This window comes from Hippocampus bargibanti, linkage group LG10, assembly GCF_051943395.1.
Source record: "Hippocampus bargibanti isolate YZ-2025 linkage group LG10, ASM5194339v1, whole genome shotgun sequence".
Taxonomy (NCBI): Eukaryota; Metazoa; Chordata; class Actinopteri; order Syngnathiformes; family Syngnathidae; genus Hippocampus; species Hippocampus bargibanti.
The window spans coordinates 5,596,138-5,615,452 of NC_142743.1; the positions used below are offsets into that span (position 1 = coordinate 5,596,138).

Genomic DNA, 19,315 nt, shown 5'->3' on the forward strand with positions numbered 1-19,315 from the left:
TTGTTTTTTTTAGTTACCCCACGATAGTTGGAATGCCTTTGATGCTCCAAGTAGGACAGATGTTGAATATATTGGCATTGAATAATTTGGCCTTGGAATTAAACATATGCATCCATCCATTTTCTGTCGTTGTCCTCGTTCAAGTCGAGGCTCAGAAGGAGCCCGTCTCAGCTCATTTTTGAGTGCTTTGTGAACCCCACATTGATCACCAGAAAAACACGGTCGAAAAAGATAAGATACGTATACGTAGCGCAACGTTCAAATGTTTTTTTCTGAAAAAAATAATGATTAACTGAGACAGTATGATTCGATGAGTACACTAGACATTGTCAAACCACGTGAAGTTTTACATTTGATATGGAACTTTTGTGCAAAAAAAATCGACGCATTACGGTAGTAAGTCCTTTCTCCTAACAACAATCACCAGTACATAACAATACAGTTCGGTACACACCGACTTTAACTACGAGTGAAATGTAATTTTAATGTCAACGTGTTTCACGCTCCACTTGTGGTCCACAACGTCAACGACTTGTGTGAGAAAATAATGTATAAATAATTTATAAATATATTTCGAAATATCAAATAAAGTGCTGCAGCAGATTTATTGAGTCGACACAAATGTTAGACGGGAACAAAGCCCCACCTAGCGATTAGCGAAAGTGTAACGCCTCTCCTGGCTTGTGCGCCCTCGGCGTTGTCTCGTTGGTTAGTGGGTAGTGATGACGAAGAGGGTACCATATGGACAACACCGGTCAGCGTAGGGAAATATCAAATAAATGCTTAAGTTGGTTTCAATGGTGGAATTCCAAGGCTCTACCCTTGTTATACACTTGTTCGTTGAGATATTTCATCGTAAAGACACAATGACAGGAAGTCTGATCATGTCTATTTTCCTGCCTTTTGAACTGCTAATGTTTTTGAACATCTCTTTTTAGTTGTACTGGACACCACCTTGTGACCTCATCAAATTGAAATAGCTTATCTGTGAAATGGTGCGTGCGAGTCGCTCACAAATTAGGAGATGCCAGTTGTTTACGGAGGTGACGTCACGAATAACGTGATTTTTCTCGCTGGTAGGCAAAAGCAACAATGGGGTGTATGGACAAAGCGAATCACTGTAGCATGAAATCTGAACAATGCTCCGATTATTTGTGAAAGCTACCGTTAAAAGTCCGAGAGCGATACTTTAGAAGCTGGGATATCGTGACGGTACTTGTAACTTGCCGAATCCTTTCAATTTGAAGAATGGATCGGTTGACGATCCATCATTGTGGCCGGACATTACTTTCACCGATATTTATTTTTACCTCGTCGATACTCCCGGACAGTTTACTCACGATAGTTTAAAGGCATACAAGTACTTTGAAGGACAACCGATGCTTCCGGACAAGTTGTGTCCATAATTTGTAAAATCACTTCAAATGACTTCTACTGGGCGTATTTTACAAAGATTCTACGGCATATAGCTATATTTTACATTTTAAGACTCACGCTGAATATTCAGGAAGTCTTGTTTTTGAGTTTGAGAAAGCTAAAGTTGATGGCGAAATTAGAAGGAAAACACATGAATAACGCGATGGTGCACCAAGACTACCATTTGATACTCGCTGACACAAATTCCCAGCAGACAAATCAACCCATTTCCAACGGAGTTTGGGCGCCATCTGCATTTTCTGGGAAACTACAATGGTGTCATTGATGGCTCGAATTGATATGGGAGGACTCCTGTAATCGTTTTCAAACATTTATGCTTTCCTCTTAAGAACTATTTGAATCATATTCATAACTGGATGAGTAACAAGAAAGCATTTTCTCCGAATCTGAACTCCGTGATCCCATTGTTTTGTTTCTTGAGCAAGGCAAGACGACCTGGCGTGATGTCACGAACTGGGGGCGGGACTTTCTGAAAATCCCCAGTTTCGAGCTGATTTGTGGACACTTTAAGTCATTTTTATTGGTGTTTTGCATTTTACTTTGCAATAGATGCTATAAAATGTTTTTTTGGATGTCAGTTAGGAAACAAAAAATGGTGTCGGTTGTCCTTTAAAGCTTATGAATACGTAGAAAGTGGACACGTGTATTCAGTGTTTTATTACAACGTTGAATAGTCCCCGTATTTTTGGAAGACAAAGTTGGAGTGTCTGTTGTACATTTTGAATCATTGTTAATCATTAGAACATTTGAAAGGGAACATACTATGTCAGTTGTGGTAAGTCATTCAACCAACTTGGGATGCACATTTGAAAGAGCACAGCATACTGTCCTAATATTGTCAAACTGAGGCACAAGATTAATTTTCAAAGTTGTACTTAGAATCTTAAAATTCTTCTTCATTGTCCCCTTCTTCTTGATCAATGTTACTGGTACAGTTAGATAGTCCCAGGAGAATTGAGGCAGCGTTGTTCGTTTCTTGCTATATCCTGGCTGTCGTCTGCCTGTCATATTCCCGACGCTGTGCTCGCTGATACCCTTTCTTTGAATTATCAGGAGTTAACATGGCTGAAGTTTTAGACAACCACACACGATATCACCATTGTACTAACATGCGAAGACTTTCATTAATCTAAACCTAAAATGAAACGCATACGCTTACAAAGCAATGATAGTACTCGCTAACAACTTTTGTGTTGGTAGGCTTTCTGCCGACCGGAGGTCAGCGGCCGATCACGTGATCATAACAAATGACGACGGGCTGGCATCTCCAGTAGTGATGGGAATTCCGTCTCCTTTCAGAGAGCCATTTATTTTGACTCGGCTCAATAAAAAGATCCAGCTCTTTTGGCTCCCCAGTTTTTATTGCTTAAATTAATTACCAAAAAGCATGTAAAATTATGTGAAAAACGAATTACTCATGTAAAAAAATACACTACATCAAATATTTTATATATCTTTATTTATTTGTTTGGATGTTAGCTCCTGCAGTTAGGAATGCCATTGTCGGAGCTCAACCAGGGGAAGCAGGGAGGGGTCAAGGATTTAAGAAATGACATTTTCTCAACTTGATGACATTCATTAAAAATGAGGGAGGCATCAGTGACGTGTTGTTGCAAGTTAATCTTTTCGGTCTCTGAATTATTACCATCAGAACACATGTACACTTTGTTTCAAATGGAATTGAGGTCAAACATGTATTTCTTGCCTGAAGCCCCCAAGATCTCCTGAGCCCCTTACACACGACACGTTTGTAAAGATTTGACATTTTTTATATTACCATTGTGATAGACTAATGTAAATGTATTTTTATTTTTCCTCATGTTGCTAAATGTATAGTTTTTGCTTTTTTGAATGTTACCGTGCTGATGGCCATTTTGTGTTTGGGAGCCTTTTACTGAGCGAGTTGCTTGTTCCGTAGCCACAAAGGGACATAAGTCATAAGATCCCAAGCCCGGATAAAACAAAGGGTTGTGTCAGGAAGGGCATCCGACGTAAAAGCTTGGCCAAGACAAACATGCGGATCAAACCTCTAAAGATGGAGGACACTGATTTGCTGTGGCGACCCCTTGAAGGGAAAAGCCGAAAGGAAAAGATTTATATGTGCACAGAGAGCAACCACTAACATTCACTTTCCTTGTGGTTACTCTGGTCTGATGGTCAGCTGTCACTAATTTGCTTTACATATTAATAATAATGACAGCATAATATGATAACATTTGTCCACTTTACCTGTTTACACTGATCTCCAGTGACCTCCTCAAATGGCTCCAAAGCAGTGGATGGGTCCTGCAGTACATCCCGAGCTCCTCTGCCAAGTTCTCAGAAATGTGTCTTTCATTGAACTCAAAAACAATCCAGCAGACAGGTCCTCACTTCCAAATCTTCAATAAAAGTGGCATGGAACTGAGATGAAAGATGTCGTGGTTCTGGATGTCCAGCAGTCAGTTGTTAGACAAACAGCTGTGGCTTTTTAGACCCGTTCTTGGACCTCAGCACGTTCTTTGTCATATATGATTCACTGATAAAGTGTTTTCAGAGTCAGAAACAGAAAGCCTTTAATTGCCCCACATGGGGTCATTTCCTGCTTGGAATTGCATACATCGGGTTGAGAGCATGAGTATGTTTTCTGAATCCCTCGTGATCCACAATTGAAAATGGCTGAAAATCACCTGAAATCATTTTACCCAGTTCCACACCCAGTTGTTTAGCTGGGTTGATAGCTTTTTGCATAAAGTGTCTCAAGGTGCTCTGGGTTGTACATCTTGGATGGAAGTTGTGATATTGCAACAGATGCAGGCAGACACACTAGAAACTCCATTAATAGCGGGTTCCCTTGCTTGTCTTTTCTTTCTCTTTAAATTTTACAGATGGGTGGACTGTTATTATATGCCTGTGCAGGTTATTTGTGGAGCCTGATTGATTGAATATTTTAACCTTGCAGTTTACAGCCTGCCTTTGGACTATCAAAGTTGAAACGAGTCCAAATTTGACTGTGTTTTCTATCCATTTTCTCACCTTTTTTTCTTTATAGTGCTATCAAGCTCTGTCGTCTCCCTTTCCTGTTTCATGTGGTTGTTTGTTGCTTAAATTAATTTACTACCAAAAATAAGGTAAATGATCTGTAAAATGAATTACTAACGTAAAAACCATACAATATGTCATTTTTTATTTATATGGCCTTATACACTTCTGAACATGCTCAACAAGGAGTACAACATGGAGTACTACAAAAACCAAGACCAATCTCAAAACAAGGTTAACAACAATCTATGAATGTGTATATTTATAAGCCTTTAACTATTTACAGTAAAACAACCAAAGTAAGCTTTAATGACCACACAACAAATTATATATAAAAATTAGTAAAACAAAAAGAAAAAAGCAGAATCAGTGTTTCTCTCACACACACACACACACACACACACACACACACACACACACACACACACACACACACACACACACACACACACACACACACACACACACACGCACACACGCACACACACAGTCAGAGAGAGGGAGAGAAAAAAAAGAAAAAAAAGGAGAAAAGGGAGAGGAGAGAAAGAAAGAGAAATTCTAAACAGTTGAGCACACCAGAAAACTTGGAGACAGACGTTTGATGCATCTTATTACATTTGCTTTCAGGTTATTGTTTGTGACTTGCCATCGACTGAGACTTGTCTGGACTGCTGCACCAGATCACAAATATTGTCCACGGTGTGGGGGTGGGGGGGATGACCCGCATCCGGGCAAGAGAAACTCAGATCAATTTATCTTTGTAAGAAGTGTGTTGAGCTGTTCTTAGTCTGGTGCCTCACCTCGGACCTGTTTGCCAGGGGCATCAAGCCGCAGACAACCTCGCTCCTGGGATCATTGGGACACGCAAACCCCTGCACCACGGTAAGGTGACGGCACACGGAAAATACAAATAAATCTAAAACGAAAACCATCAATAAAAAAAAACAAACCCTCAATACAAACAGCAAATCTGGAAGATGCAACAACAAAGTACCAATACGTATATCGACCAGTTGATTCACCCAAAATAAAATAAAAACATCAATAAAATAAAAATACACAATCAAAATAAATAAACAAATAAACCTGCAATGCAAAAAGTAGAACTGACATGTTAAGACGGCGTTGAGTACCTGGCCATGCGTCCCGGGAGTCTGGGCTGAGGGACGCAAGCACTTAGTCCTCGCTGTGACTGCGATCAGATGAGAAGCTCAAATTGGATGGTGTAGCCAAATGTTCTGTGCTGCTGTACACTTGAACAGTCAAGATACACACACACATTTTGTTTTGCATTTCAAAAATGGATTAATATAATCTTATATGTGGTGTACTGTCAAAGTAGCTGGTATCATCTTCAGAATCAAGCTGAGGGATACATTCTGCTTTTGTCGTAATAGCCCATTCCAGTTCAAACCCACGAAGGCGTGCTGTTTGACCTTTGAGGCCTCACCTACAACCATGGAGTGACATCAACATTTCAGAGGTTTCAAACGAAAAAAAAAAAAAAAAAACATTCGGCATTGCCTCAAGAGACGGGTAATCATGTCCTGACCGTCCAGCAGCTCGGTTTAATTTACCTTTGCTGAATTACCCTAGAGCAGGGGTGCTCATTACGTCGATCGCGATCTACTGGTCGATCGCGATCTACTGGTCGATCGCGGAGGTAGTACTGGTCGATCGCAGCGTGACAGTAAAAAAAACATTTGTCAGCCTATCAAACGTCCCGTCACTTGATTGACATACAGGGCAACCATTCAGATGACAACTGAATTTTTACCTTTAGGTCGCCGTGCATGCGTAAACAATGGCGCTAAACACAGCAAAATTTACAAGCTCGTCAGCGAATTACCTCAGATTTTAAGCCCTTGCTAAAACATATGGTGATCAAAATGAGTGAGAAAGCGGGACCAAGTAAGGGGGAAAAACATATTACTTTCATACGGAATGGGAAAATGTGGAGCGCCATTTTCGGACTGTTCATGGAAAATACGACATTGACTTCACGCCGAAAAGCCAGCTGAGAAAGAGAACGGTGGACGAACTAAAATCCCAGTTGTCCGGACAGCAGGCATTTTTCACTCAACATACTTCAAAAGCGAAAGTCGCCACCGAAGCATCTTTCCGGGTGAGTCACGCCATCGTTAAAAACAATAAGTCCTTCCAAGACGGAGAGATGGTAAAAGAAGCATTCGTTGAACAGCTGACTCCTTGTTCAGAGAATTGGACAGTCCTGTAACTTACTCACACAGGAAAAGTACCCCAACTTGAGGAAATGTGCTACCTCCTTCACTGCATTATTCGGCTCCACTTATTTATGTGAGTCAGCCTTTTCCTACATGAAGATCAGAAGCTGTTTCTTTTGGCTCGGCTCACAAAAAAAGATCTGTCACTTTCGGCTCCCATATCGCTCCTCAGTTTTTCTTTTTTGTTGTTGCTTAAATGAATTTACTATGGCAGGCACTAGGACCAGGCATCTCACTCAGCAGGTGCACAGGAGGGTGCGTGTTTATGTTAAGTATATTTCACTGCATTTTCTATGTTGAGATCAGATCCACTTGTTAGACGTTGGAATAAACACATGTCTACGTTCAGTCATGTGGATTCCTTCCTCAACGGCTACATTACTACCAAAAAAATACAATACAGTATATTGTGGCGGGCACTAGGACCAAGCATCTCACCCAGCAGGTGCACGGGAGGGGGCGGGTTCATATCACATATATTTCACTGCATTTTCTGTTTGGCTCAGATCCACTTGTTAGCCGTTGGAATAAACACGTCTTCGTCCAAACTTGTATGCTCCTTCCTCAACGGCTACACTGGTAACCCCAACGTTTAAAATGTTTCTGTCAACCGACGAAGAGGCACCTTCCTTGGCCATGTCGTCATGACCAACGCTCCAACTCGCAGACGGCGCCTCAGCCGCGAGACTGCACGAGTTCTGGCACAGCGATCCGGCTTCGTGGTTCCAGCATGTGGAAGCACTTTTCCACCTCTGAGGCATCACGGCGGATGAGCCAAAATATTACGTGGTCGTGGCGTCTCTCAACGAGCAGAATACTCGTTTTGTGCTGCCTCTCTTGCGTGCACCTCCACGATGCGGGAAGTACGACGCGCTCAAACACCTGCTGATCAGAAGGTTCACGTTATTGGCTTCTGCGAGAGCAGACAGGCTTTTTCCCTTCCTGGACTCGGCGACGGAACAGCAGTGGATCTCATGGACAATATGCTGTCGCTCTTAAGTTTGGATGAGGACGGATTCCTTTTCCGCCATCTCCACCCGATCTCTACCGCACAGGTGGCCTTGACTACCGATGCGTCTGATGTTGCTGTAGGGGCAGTGGTTGAGCAGCTTGTGGAGAACGAATGGCAGCCCCTTGCATTTTTCAGTCAGAAGCTACAAGATAACGAATGCAAGTATAGTGTTTTCGACAGAGAGTTGTTAGCACTCTATCTTGCGACACACCATTTTCGTTTCCTCCTCGAGGGGCGCCGGTTCACCGCCTACGTAGATCATGAACCCCTAACATTCACCATGTCAAAGGTGACTGAACCATGGTCGGCCCGACAGCAACGGCATTTAGCAGCTATTTCCGAATTCACAACAGACATTCGGCATGTGGCCGGCAAATGTAACCCTGTGGCCGATTGCTTGTCACGTGCGATAGTATGTCCATTCCAGCAACTCCACTGATTGCTGCAGTACATATGCATCTAAAAGCTAGCAACCACTCATTTGACGACAATGAGGTTAAAATCTTAGCGAAAGAACATAGATGGTTTGAAAGGCGAGTAAAAATCCTTCATTAAACCGATATGGTGGGGTGAGGTTCAATTTGGATCGTTCGTACAACAGCCTACTTAGGCTGATGAGGTGATAACGGTGGAAGTGGGGCCAGTCGTTAGTCAGAACAATAGGAACAATCAGTGGAGTGGCAGGAAGTAGTCCTCTGCTCCCCCCAACCTGAGAGCAGGGACCTATCATAGCAGAGTCCGGGCCTATATAGGGCCTAAACTACCAGTAAGACTTAAGTTTGCTGACGAAGTTTCTTGGATAAGAAGCGAAACGTCCGACACCTTCAAAGAACTACAGTATATCTCATCTCATCTCATTTTCCGGTCGCGGGGGTTGCTGGAGCCTATCTCAGCTGTCTTCGGGCACGAGGCGGGAAAGACATACAACAGTCACTCTCACACTCACACCTAGGGACAATTTGGAGTGGTCAATCTGCCTGCCATGCATGTTTTTTGGAGTGTGGGAGGAAACCGGAGGACCTGGAGAAAACCCACGCGGGTCCGGGGAGAACATGCAAACTCCACACAGGGAGGCCGGACCGGGACGCGAACCGGCGACCTCTGCACTGTGAAGCCGGTGTGCTAACCACTCGACTACCGGGCCGCCCACTACAGTATATCTCTCTCATCTCATTTTCCGTACCGCTTATTCCTCATTAGGGTCGCGGGGGTTGCTGGAGCCTATCTCAGCTGTCTTCGGGCACGAGGCGGGGGACACCCTGAATTGTTTGCCAGCCAATCGCAGGACACACAAAGACATACAACAGTCACTCTAACACTCACACCTAGGGACAATTTGGAGTGGTCAATCTGCCTGCCATGCATGTTTTTGGAGTGTGGGAGGAAACCGGAGGACCTGGAGAAAACCCACGCGGGTCCGGGGAGAACATGCAAACTCCACACAGGGAGGCCGGACCGGGACGCGAACCGGCGACCTCTGCACTGTGAAGCCGGTGTGCTAACCACTCGACTACCGGGCCGCCCACTACAGTATATCTCTCTCATCTCATTTTCCGTACCGCTTATTCCTCATTAGGGTCGCGGGGGTTGCTGGAGCCTATCTCAGCTGTCTTCGGGCACGAAGCGGGGGACACCCTGAATTGGTTGCCAGCCAATCGCAGGACACACAAAGACATACAACAGTCACTCTAACACTCACACCTAGGGACAATTTGGAGTGGTCAATCTGCCTGCCATGCATGTTTTTGGAGTGTGGGAGGAAACCGGAGGACCCGGAGAAAACCCACGCGGGTCCGGGGAGAACATGCAAACTCCACACAGGGAGATCGGACCGGGACGCGAACCGGCGACCTCTGCACTGTGAAGCCGGTGTGCTAACCACTTGTCTACCGGGCCGCCCACTACAGTATATCATTTTTTAAAATATGTCTTGATTTATATGTGCACAGAGAGCATCCACTAACTTTCACTTTCCCTGTGGTTAATCTGGTCTGATGATCAGCTGTCACTAATTTGCTTTCCATATTAATAATGCTATTATACCAACTAGTAAAAAATATAATCATTGAATAATAATAACAGCATAATGTGCCTGTACCATAAGACTCTGCAGCGCATCGTGAGGACAGCTGAGAAGATCGGTGTCTCTCTCCTGTTCCTGTCCTGTTCTTGTCAGCTTTATTGTCAAATATGCTCATATGCATGACATACAGCACAGATGAAATTACTGTCCTCTCGGACCCAGCATGCAAGGCACTTATAATGACTTTAACAAACATAATAAACATGAAAACGCCAATTTGCCGGGAAAGAGAAGCCGCTGCGTGTTCACGCGCTGCCATCTTGGAAAAAAAAAAGAAATTACAAATAATATGACAACACAAAGACAGTCATTCATTCTTCAGGACTTGCTGTACCCTCTTTGTAATGACATGAAGCAGTTCTAGATGAAAGAGGAGAGGATCAAAGCATCCATTTCAGCAGTGGATTAGGGATGTCATGGTGGAATTTGCACGTCTACTACAAGCTAAATGTTGAAAGCAAAGACGTAGCTGTAGCATCCGTTGACGAAAATGCTCCCCCCTTCTGGACATTTATAACACCCGCCTCACCCGCAGAGCCATCAGCATCACTGGCGATCCCACCCACCCCTCCCACAGCCTCTTCAGCCTGCTGCCTTCGGGTAGGAGATTGTGGAGTCTCCGAGCCAAGACCAGCAGGCTCAAGGACAGTTTCTGCGACCAGACAGTCAGGAGATTCAACTCATTCCCAGCACTTCCCCCGTGCCCCTTCCCTCTGCTACACTCATCGAACTCTGAGTACATGGTACACGCTGTACTATCATCCTGAACTCTATTTTTGTTCTTTCTCGTTTTTTTTCTGCAAGACCTCACTTCAACCCTTTTTTTGTTGTTTGTTTTTGCATTACTACATTACGTCACTTTACATACGAGACTACCTCACTTTGCAAACGTCACTTCCTCACTTTACATTCAGAAATTACATGTATTGCCTGTTGTCAATTGTATGTCTCTTTTAGCCACATTATAAGTGCCTTGCACGCTGGGTCCGAAAGGACATTAATTTCATCTGTGCTGTATGTCCTGCATATTAGCATATTTGACAATATAGCTGACTTTGACTTTGACTAACATTTGTCCACCTGTCTACCCTAACCACCTCATCCCCCTTCTCCTCACTGCTGCGTGTGTCTGTAATTCTCCCCTCCCTCCTCCACCACGGATATCGACGTGGGGCTTTAACCGAAGACTGGGGGCGGGGAATAGAGGACAAAAAAGGCAGCTCCCATTTACGGCTCCTTGTTAGGAACCGGCTCTCTTCGTTCACTTCAGAGATCCAGCTCTAAGAACCGTCTCGTTCGCGAACGACACATGACTGGAGGCTGCTTATGTGCTCTACACTGCCAGAGACCAGGAAGTGAAAGCATACGCGTGGAGGGTGTGTCTTTCGCTTCCTGGCTCTGTTTTATTTTCAATAACACAGTCTTGCTTGGATAATCGAATGGGCGACTCCGCGAGGACCAAGCGGCGGGAGCAACTAAAGCGCTGGGCCGGTTCATGTACCGACAAAGCGTCGGCCTTGCCACGGCGCAGATGGCGAGGCGATGCCTTGGAAAGTGGAAGCGAGGAGCCGGAGGCCGACCTGCATGACCCGTCCACCGAGCAGCCCATTTTAAGGGGTGATGAAAGTAGCCCGCTCAGCAAGAGACGGTGAGCAAAACCTCTTTGGAGAACACCCGGAACAGTTAAACACAACTAGTTAGCTGCTCTGATGGCTAGTTTCGCTCCAAGATCCTAAAATGAAGAATGTGAGGAGGACCTGTTTGGGTGGACTTCATCAAGTTGGCTTTTAGCTTTATTACTGGACAGTACTCCTAGCACTAAAGCCATTTACGGTGAAAGTGATATATGTTGGAATTCGGAAGGCCCTTGGTAATTGTCCGAACTGTTGATGATGGGTATAGTTAGCCGTTTCTGCACATTGACCAAGCTGAATAGAAACGGTCTCGGCACAGTGTTGCGTTGCTGTTGCTTACCGGACGGGCACCTACTGGATTTTACACATTATTGCGTTGCAGACTACTCACGTACATTACATTACTTAGATATGTTTGTATTGTATGTTTCTGATCTTAATCCAGTTTTAAAATGTCGTTGCAATGAGCCATGGAGTGAACATGCGTCATAATGTGAAAATCGGAGTGAAAGTGTTGCTCCTAGTTTTTAAAATACTTTATATACATTTACTACCGTCATATTTTTATTAAAACCACAAAACGGGTGTTTTGGCTGTCAGACAATTCTTTTTTTTGTCAAAATTTTTTGTCCATAATTATTGAAGAGTCTGGTGCGTCCAAAAAGAGCGGAGACAGCCAAAGGGGGTTCATTTATATACAGTGATACCTCAAATTACGAACTTAATTGGTTCCCAGACAGAGTGTGTAAGGTGAAAAGTGTGTATCTCGAAAAAAAAGTTCCCATAGGAAACCATTAAAATGGGAATAATCCGTTCCCGGGTTTCCATAAAATATACTTTTCAACTAAATAAGCCTTAAAACTACACACGACCTACCTTATCCTATGCATAATAAATGCGCTATGGTATTGTAATTAAAGAAATACACTGCATTGTATCGTAAAGTCACTTTATTTACATTTGTGATGGTCATTGATGACTTGATGGAATGGCGTTGGCGGTCGAAGGTCAAAGGGACTTGCTGTTTGGAAAGAGAGGCACATTACATGAGGACTGTAATTAAAGAAATAAACTGTGCTGTAAAATAAAGCTGTATTTACCTTTTTGATGGTCATTGATGGCTTATGGAAGGAGAGTCACAGAAGGACTGTTGGTAACTTAACCTCTGGTGTGGCTTCTCTTTGCTTCTTTGGAGACTCCTCATCCTTTTTGCTGATTAAAAACCTCTTAATTGACACCTGTTGCTTTCTGACTTGTAAGGTGTTACGAGGCTGAGGCATCACATTATCGTTCATCATGTTGATGATTGTCATAGCCCAGACATGGGCAAACTACGGCCCGCGGGCCACATACGGCCCGTTAGGCTTTTTAATCCGGCCCACTGAACTTGCCCAAATTATCGTAAAAACAGTGTCTGAAACTCATGACAAAATGTTAGTGGACAACAGGGCAGTTAACTGAAAAGTTGCCAGCCCCATTTTCACAACTTGAAGCACAATGAGACAACCAATCACATTAAAAAAACATTGTCACAAACTACGAAGTTTTTTTTAAATGAAGAATGTACCTACTACAAATGCTACCTTGCTTAATTTACGGTAAATGTGCATGGCAGTAAATTTTGCTGCAGTAGTCGATTGTCATTGTGGTGCACAATGCAACGTTTGCATTGCTTCCTAAGAGCCGCTAAGCCCCTTTCATAAGTCTCACGTACACTTCACAGTCACGGTTTAATGTAAATTTACGTTTTGTAGCGTCACATATGTTGTTAGCTTCTTTTGAATCTTTCTTCTGGGCTGAGGTTCTGTGCATCTATTTTGGAAGATGACATGCAATTGCACGACTTTATAACGCTTGATAAAGTCCGGAAGAAAGAAGCAGGCTTCTGATTGGCTGCCGTGCCGAGTATGCAAACTTCAACTGCAGGTAGCCTATGTCTGTGTGCTCGGCGACGGTACACGTGTATTGTTTGCGCGTGAAGGGGAGGGCGTTAGTGGAGAGTTTGTTGAGCGTGCGGTGAGGACAAACCATCTATGATTTGGCAGAATTTAACACAAGTAGGTATTATTGAGCTTGAATATTTCGTTGTGTAATACGTCTGTGTAAGCTCTCAGTCGTACAGGAGTGGTCCATCGATGAGAAGGTTTCTTCAGCCGTCATCTGTACAAAAGTGAAGGTTTTGGACGTTTCGCCTCCTATCCAAGAGGCTTCGTCAGCGAACTAAAGTCTGACTGGTCGTATCGGCCCCATTTATATATCCCTAATGTCCAGACATGGTGGCGCCGGACACAGCTATGATAGGTCCCTACTCTCAGGTTGGGGGGGGCAGGGGACCCCTCCCTGTGGCCCCACTGATTGTTCCTACATTCCTAACTAACGACTGGCCTATTACCCCCACTCCCCCCCGGTATCACCTCATCAGCATAACGACCCTCATCATCATCATTGCGAAAGTTGCCTAACCTGTTTTGCCTAAGCAGGCTATTGTATGAATGATCCAAATTGAACCTCACCCCACCAGACCGGTTTAATGAAGGATTTTGTTGTTTTATAAGAATCGCTTCTTTTATCCCCCTTTCAAACCATCTATGTTCTTTCGCTAAGATTTTAACCTCATTGTCGTCAAATGAGTGGTTGCTAGCTTTTAGGTGCAAATGTACTGCCGATTGAGGCCCACTAGTATTATCCCTGCGGCGCCACCATGTCTGGACATTAGGGATATATAAATGGGGCCGATACGACCAGTCAGACTTTAGTTCGCTGACGAAGCCTCTTAGATAGGAGGCGAAACGTCCGAAACCTTCACTTTTGTACAGATGACGGCTGAAGAAACCTTCTCTTCGTTGTGTAATATGTTTTGAATGCTGAAAGTGATTCAATTTTTCAATAAATGTTGATTTCTTTAACTTTGCCCCTTCAATGAAAACTTAAAAACAGACGCAATCTCGATAAATCACAGTGTATATGTTATTTTAATCTATTTCATTTCCTCCTCCAAGTATCTGGAGGAGGAAATAGTATGTAAACGCCATATTCCTTGAGACAAATTTATTAACTGATCAGGGATATTTTTCACATTTGAAAGACAGTTACTAAATTGGGTTGTAGTGTTCTTACTGTGCTATGCGGTTTGTACACACTACATTTAAAGGACAACTGGCACCATTTTTTTTTGTTTCCCACTGACATCAGAAAAACGTTTGATAGCATCTAAAATACCCAAATCAGGCAGGCTGATATTTTTAGTTAAATGAAAAACACCAATAAAAATGATTTCAAAATGAATCCGGAAATGGCCAGTTTCAGAAGGTCCCACCCCCTCGTTCGTGACGTCATGCCAAGACGTCTTGCCTTGCTCGAGAATCAAAACAATGGCTTCAGAGTCGGAGAAGATGTTTTCTTGTTACTCATCTAGTTATGAATATGATTCAAATAGTTCTGAAGAGGAAAGCATAAATGTTTGCAATTGATTGAAGGAGTCCTCCCATATCAATTCGAGACGTCAATCACAGCAATGTAGCACCCAGAAAATGCAGAAGATTGCGCCCAAGCTCCGTTGGAAATGGGTTGATTTGTCAGCTGGGAATTTGTGTCAGCGAATATCAAATAGTTGTCTTGGTGCAACACACAACGATTCACCATGGCGTTATTAATGTGTTTTCCTTCTAATTTTGCCATCAACACGAAGTTTTCAGACCAAACAAAGTACCCCAAATGCATTATGTGTCGCTTTCTCGGTCATGGACGGTCCAAACGTGACGTCACATGGGGATCGTCATCAACCCGAAAACAAGACTTAATGAATATTCAGCGCAAGTCTTAAAACGTAAACTATAGCTATATGCTGTGGAATCTTTGTAAAATACGCTCAGTCGAAGTCATTTGAAGTGATTTTATGAATTATGGACATAACTTGTCAGGAGGCGTCGGTTGTCCTTTAATGCTTTAGGTTTAGTATTTCCGGCACAAACACTCCCTCCAAATGCTCCTGGACCGGCCCCTCTGTCAAATTTTAGAACCCAATGCGGCCCGCGAGTCAAAAAGTTTGCCCACCCCTGTCATAGCCAGTCTTTTCTGGATGGAACATCATTCCACTTTGCCAACATTGCCTTCTCCTCCTTGCCCTCAGATGTTCTCGAACATCCGTTACGGGCTTTAAAATCCTGAATAAGCGCCGAACTTCCAGGTTGGCGCATGGCGATATCGGCGTGAATTAGCCGTGCTTTCTCGCATAAAATAGCTTTACTCACGCTGTCGCCGGATAGCTGCTTTTCGTGAATCCAAATTAACAGAAGTTTTTCAACTTCTTCGATTGCCCAAGACCGTCGCTTTAAGAGCATGGAAACACCTTTTGCAACAGACGCACCTTTGATAGCTTCTTTGATGCGAAGGATGGTAGCGATGGTGGACTTAGCATAGCCGCGCTCTGTCGCTAAATCACACAAACGCACACGTCGTTCGTGTTTTTCAATTATCTTCTTCTTCTCAGCGACGGTGATTTTATTGTGTTTCTTCTTGGGCTGAACACGAGCCTGTGGTGGGTTTTTTTCGGTGCCATAATCGTAAAAGTATAAGCAAAAAGCGGCAGGGAGGCGATGGACGTGTGCATTCAATGAGAGGGGGTGTGCAAAGTAGCGTCAGCTGGAGCGCTGTTCGGTTGCCGAAGATCACTCCGCCAGAGCCGAAGGTCGTGTGCTTTCGTGTTCTTCCGCCGAAGATTATGTATTTATGTATACACACTTCCACCGAAGTGCGTAAGATGAAAATAGTTCTTATTATGAGGCTTAATATTCATAAATTTGACGTTGGTATGATGAAAAGTTCGTATTATAAGGCGTTCGTAAGTTGAGGTCTCACTGTATATATATATATATATATATATATATATATATAAAATATTATTAAATAATTAAACATACTAATAGTGCGGCCTGGGTGTCCACTGGTTAGCGATTCAGCCTCACAGTGCAAGGTTCAATTCCACCTCCTGCCTCCCTGTGTGGAGTTTACATGTTCTATCGCGCCCGTGTGGGTTTTCTCCGAGTACTCCGGTTTCCTCCCACATTCCAAAAATATGCATGACATGCAGAGATTGAACACTCGAAATTATTCCTAGGTGTGAGTGTGAGCGTGGATGGTTGTTCATTCTTTGTGTACCTTGCAATTGGCTGACAATCAGAATCAGAACCAGAATCTTCTTTATTGCCAAGTATGAAGAACACAAGGAATTTGTCTCCGGTAGAACACGCTGCACTAGTATCATCACAAGAAAAATTGAGGCACTCTACAGTTCTATTTGGGTTACTGTTTAGAGAGTTAATGGCTTGGGGGAAGAAGTAGATAGTTATCTATATTGTGTAAGGAAGACATCTTTCTACGAAGCTCTGCTGGATTTTGTGAGCATGGATCGGTAACGCCTGCCCGAGGGGAGTAGCTGGAGTAGCTCAGGGTGTCCCCCACCTACTGCCCAAAGAGGGCTGGGATAGGCTCCAGCAACCCCCCTGCGACCCTGCTGAGGATGAGTGGCTTCGGAAATGGATGGATGGATGAATGAATTAAATACTGTCATTGTACTTAAATGTACGTCTTCCTTGCAAACCTGAATGTTTGGCAAAAAGTAATGCCTCATGGAATTCAGAATGTTCTGATATTCAAAACTGATAAGCTAATTAAAACACATATTAATTTAAGAATTTATTATTTTGAAAATGGCCACAAGAACTTTGGAAAATATCAGCACAGCAGTGTTCATTCTTGATCACAGGTGTCAAAATCAAAGTCCTGGGACCAGATCCGGACTGCCAAATAATTTTGTCATGAAAAAAAACTCGTGAAAACAAATCGAGCCTGTCAACTTCCACAATGCTTGCTAAAAACGAATTTACCAAAAATTCTAACTGTCATATGTAATAAATAATAAGGTTGACGTAGGCAAAGCATTTCCCTCTGACATTATTACAATAATTTGTACAATGGTTTTTCAATTACAGTAAAGTCTCGTTATATCGATATCCAAGGGAGTCCGAAAAAATATCGATATAACCAGGACTATCGATATATCCGACCCTGTTTGCATGTAATTTTCTCCGTGCGTACATAGAAATAGTATCGATATAACCGGGACTATCGATATATCCGATATCGATATAACGAGACTTTACTGTATTTGAAACATTTTTGTGTACTGTTTATTTCACGAGGAGTTATGAAACATATACATGGTGACAGTCACGGTTCCAACGGCCCTCTAAAGGAAAACGTAAGAATTGAAAAGGGAAGTGATTCTTTTGGCAGAGGTGCAACCCGTTGACAGATGTGTCTCTTTTTAAAGTTCAATTTAACAAGTTTGATTTGCTTTCGCGGGCCGAAAAAAAATGATGTGGCAGGCCGGATTTGGCCCGCGGGCCTTGACTTTGACACCTGTGGTCTAAGGGATTCAATAAAGTGCCTATTCTCCAACACATGCAAAAAAATAAATAAATAACCCCCCCTTCCCGCTTGCTTATAACAAAGTATTATTAATTGCAGGCTCTGTTTATTCCTATCCTATGGCTTATTATTACAATTATATTTTATTTATTTTTATAGAAAAATTTTAGAACAATTAAAAAAGGAAAACATGGTCACATTGAGCGTCATCTGATCCAGACATCAAAACAAAACATGGATCACATAACAATCTCATTAAAACGTTTTACATTTCTTTTCAATTCTGCTGGTGGAATGTGCTGTTCACTGTGCCATATACAAAAGAAAAGTTAACAAATAAAGAATGAAAGAATAAGAGAGAAAAAAATACAGTAAAGTCTCGTTATATCGATATTCAAGGGAATCCGAAAAAATATCGATATAACCAGGACTATCGATATATCCGACCCTGTTTGCATGTAATTTTCTCAGTGCGTGCATAGAAATAGTATCGATATAACCGGGACTATCGATATATCCGATATCGATATAACGAGACTTTACTGTAATAATACAAATAATAAATAATAGTAATTAGAGTATCAATAATTAACAATTTTGATCTTGAGTGGATTGGGGTTCATTGGTTGACTTAAATATCTTTATAAGCACTTAGGTTGCTGTAATTTTTTCCCAGGTATCCCATAGTCTCTCAAATTTCACTCGCTTGCCTCGGACTAAGAAAGTAATCTTTTCCATTTCATAAATTTCACCCACCACCTTAATCCAGTCTTTGACCGATGAGGGTTCTTTTGTTAGCCATCTACTCGTGATTGCTTTCTTGCTTGCTAACTGTCACGTTCCGAGGGCAACAGTGGCAGCTGACTAGTCGGAACGTTAATATATGGGGAGGATCACTAAGCAGGCGGCAGAGACGTTGGTGCCGGCAGAGGATTTATTAACAAAAGGCGCGGGTCCGAGATAACGCACACCCGGAAAAAACCTGTTGAACAGAAAGTGACAAAACAGCACAGCGAGTGGGTGGGCCGGCGTGATCCATCCAGCCTCACTAGCTCGGGGGAAAAATAAAAAGGCTCGAGATCTCGAGAGTAGCAGACTGACGCGATCGCGGCTACTAAATACCTCGGGCGAAGCAAACTCTCGTACCGATAGCAGTTCAAGGCACGGGCGAGGCGCGAGGTGTTGTATCTTCCGACGCTGGGTGACTGCCAGCGACTGATTTAAATGTCCAAATCTCTGTGATGACGGAATTGACAGCAGCTGGTGGAGGTCGGGAGTGGAGGCCCCACCCAGCTGTCAACTCGCACGTGACAGTACCCCCCCCCCCCCCCTCAACGGACGCCCCCTGGCAACCCACCCGGCTTAAACGGGTAAGTCTCATGGAACGCCCTCAGGAGCGATGGGCCCAGGATCCAGACTCGGAGGACGCACTGACGATCCTCCGGTCCGTAGCCCT

The 19,315-nt window shown here is 43.3% G+C and overlaps 1 protein-coding gene across 1 annotated transcript in view; it reads left to right on the forward strand.

Moving 5' to 3' along the window:
- Positions 1 to 11,066: 11,066 nt before the first annotated feature.
- The window catches only part of ppp1r12c (protein phosphatase 1, regulatory subunit 12C), a 50,079-nt gene continuing 41,830 nt past the window's right edge, over positions 11,067 to 19,315 (forward strand). Inside the window, exon 1 of the mRNA XM_089005448.1 lies at positions 11,067 to 11,444. Coding sequence (XP_088861574.1) covers positions 11,236 to 11,444 — 209 coding nt within the window. The 5' untranslated portion in view covers positions 11,067 to 11,235. The remainder of the gene's footprint in view (positions 11,445 to 19,315) is intronic.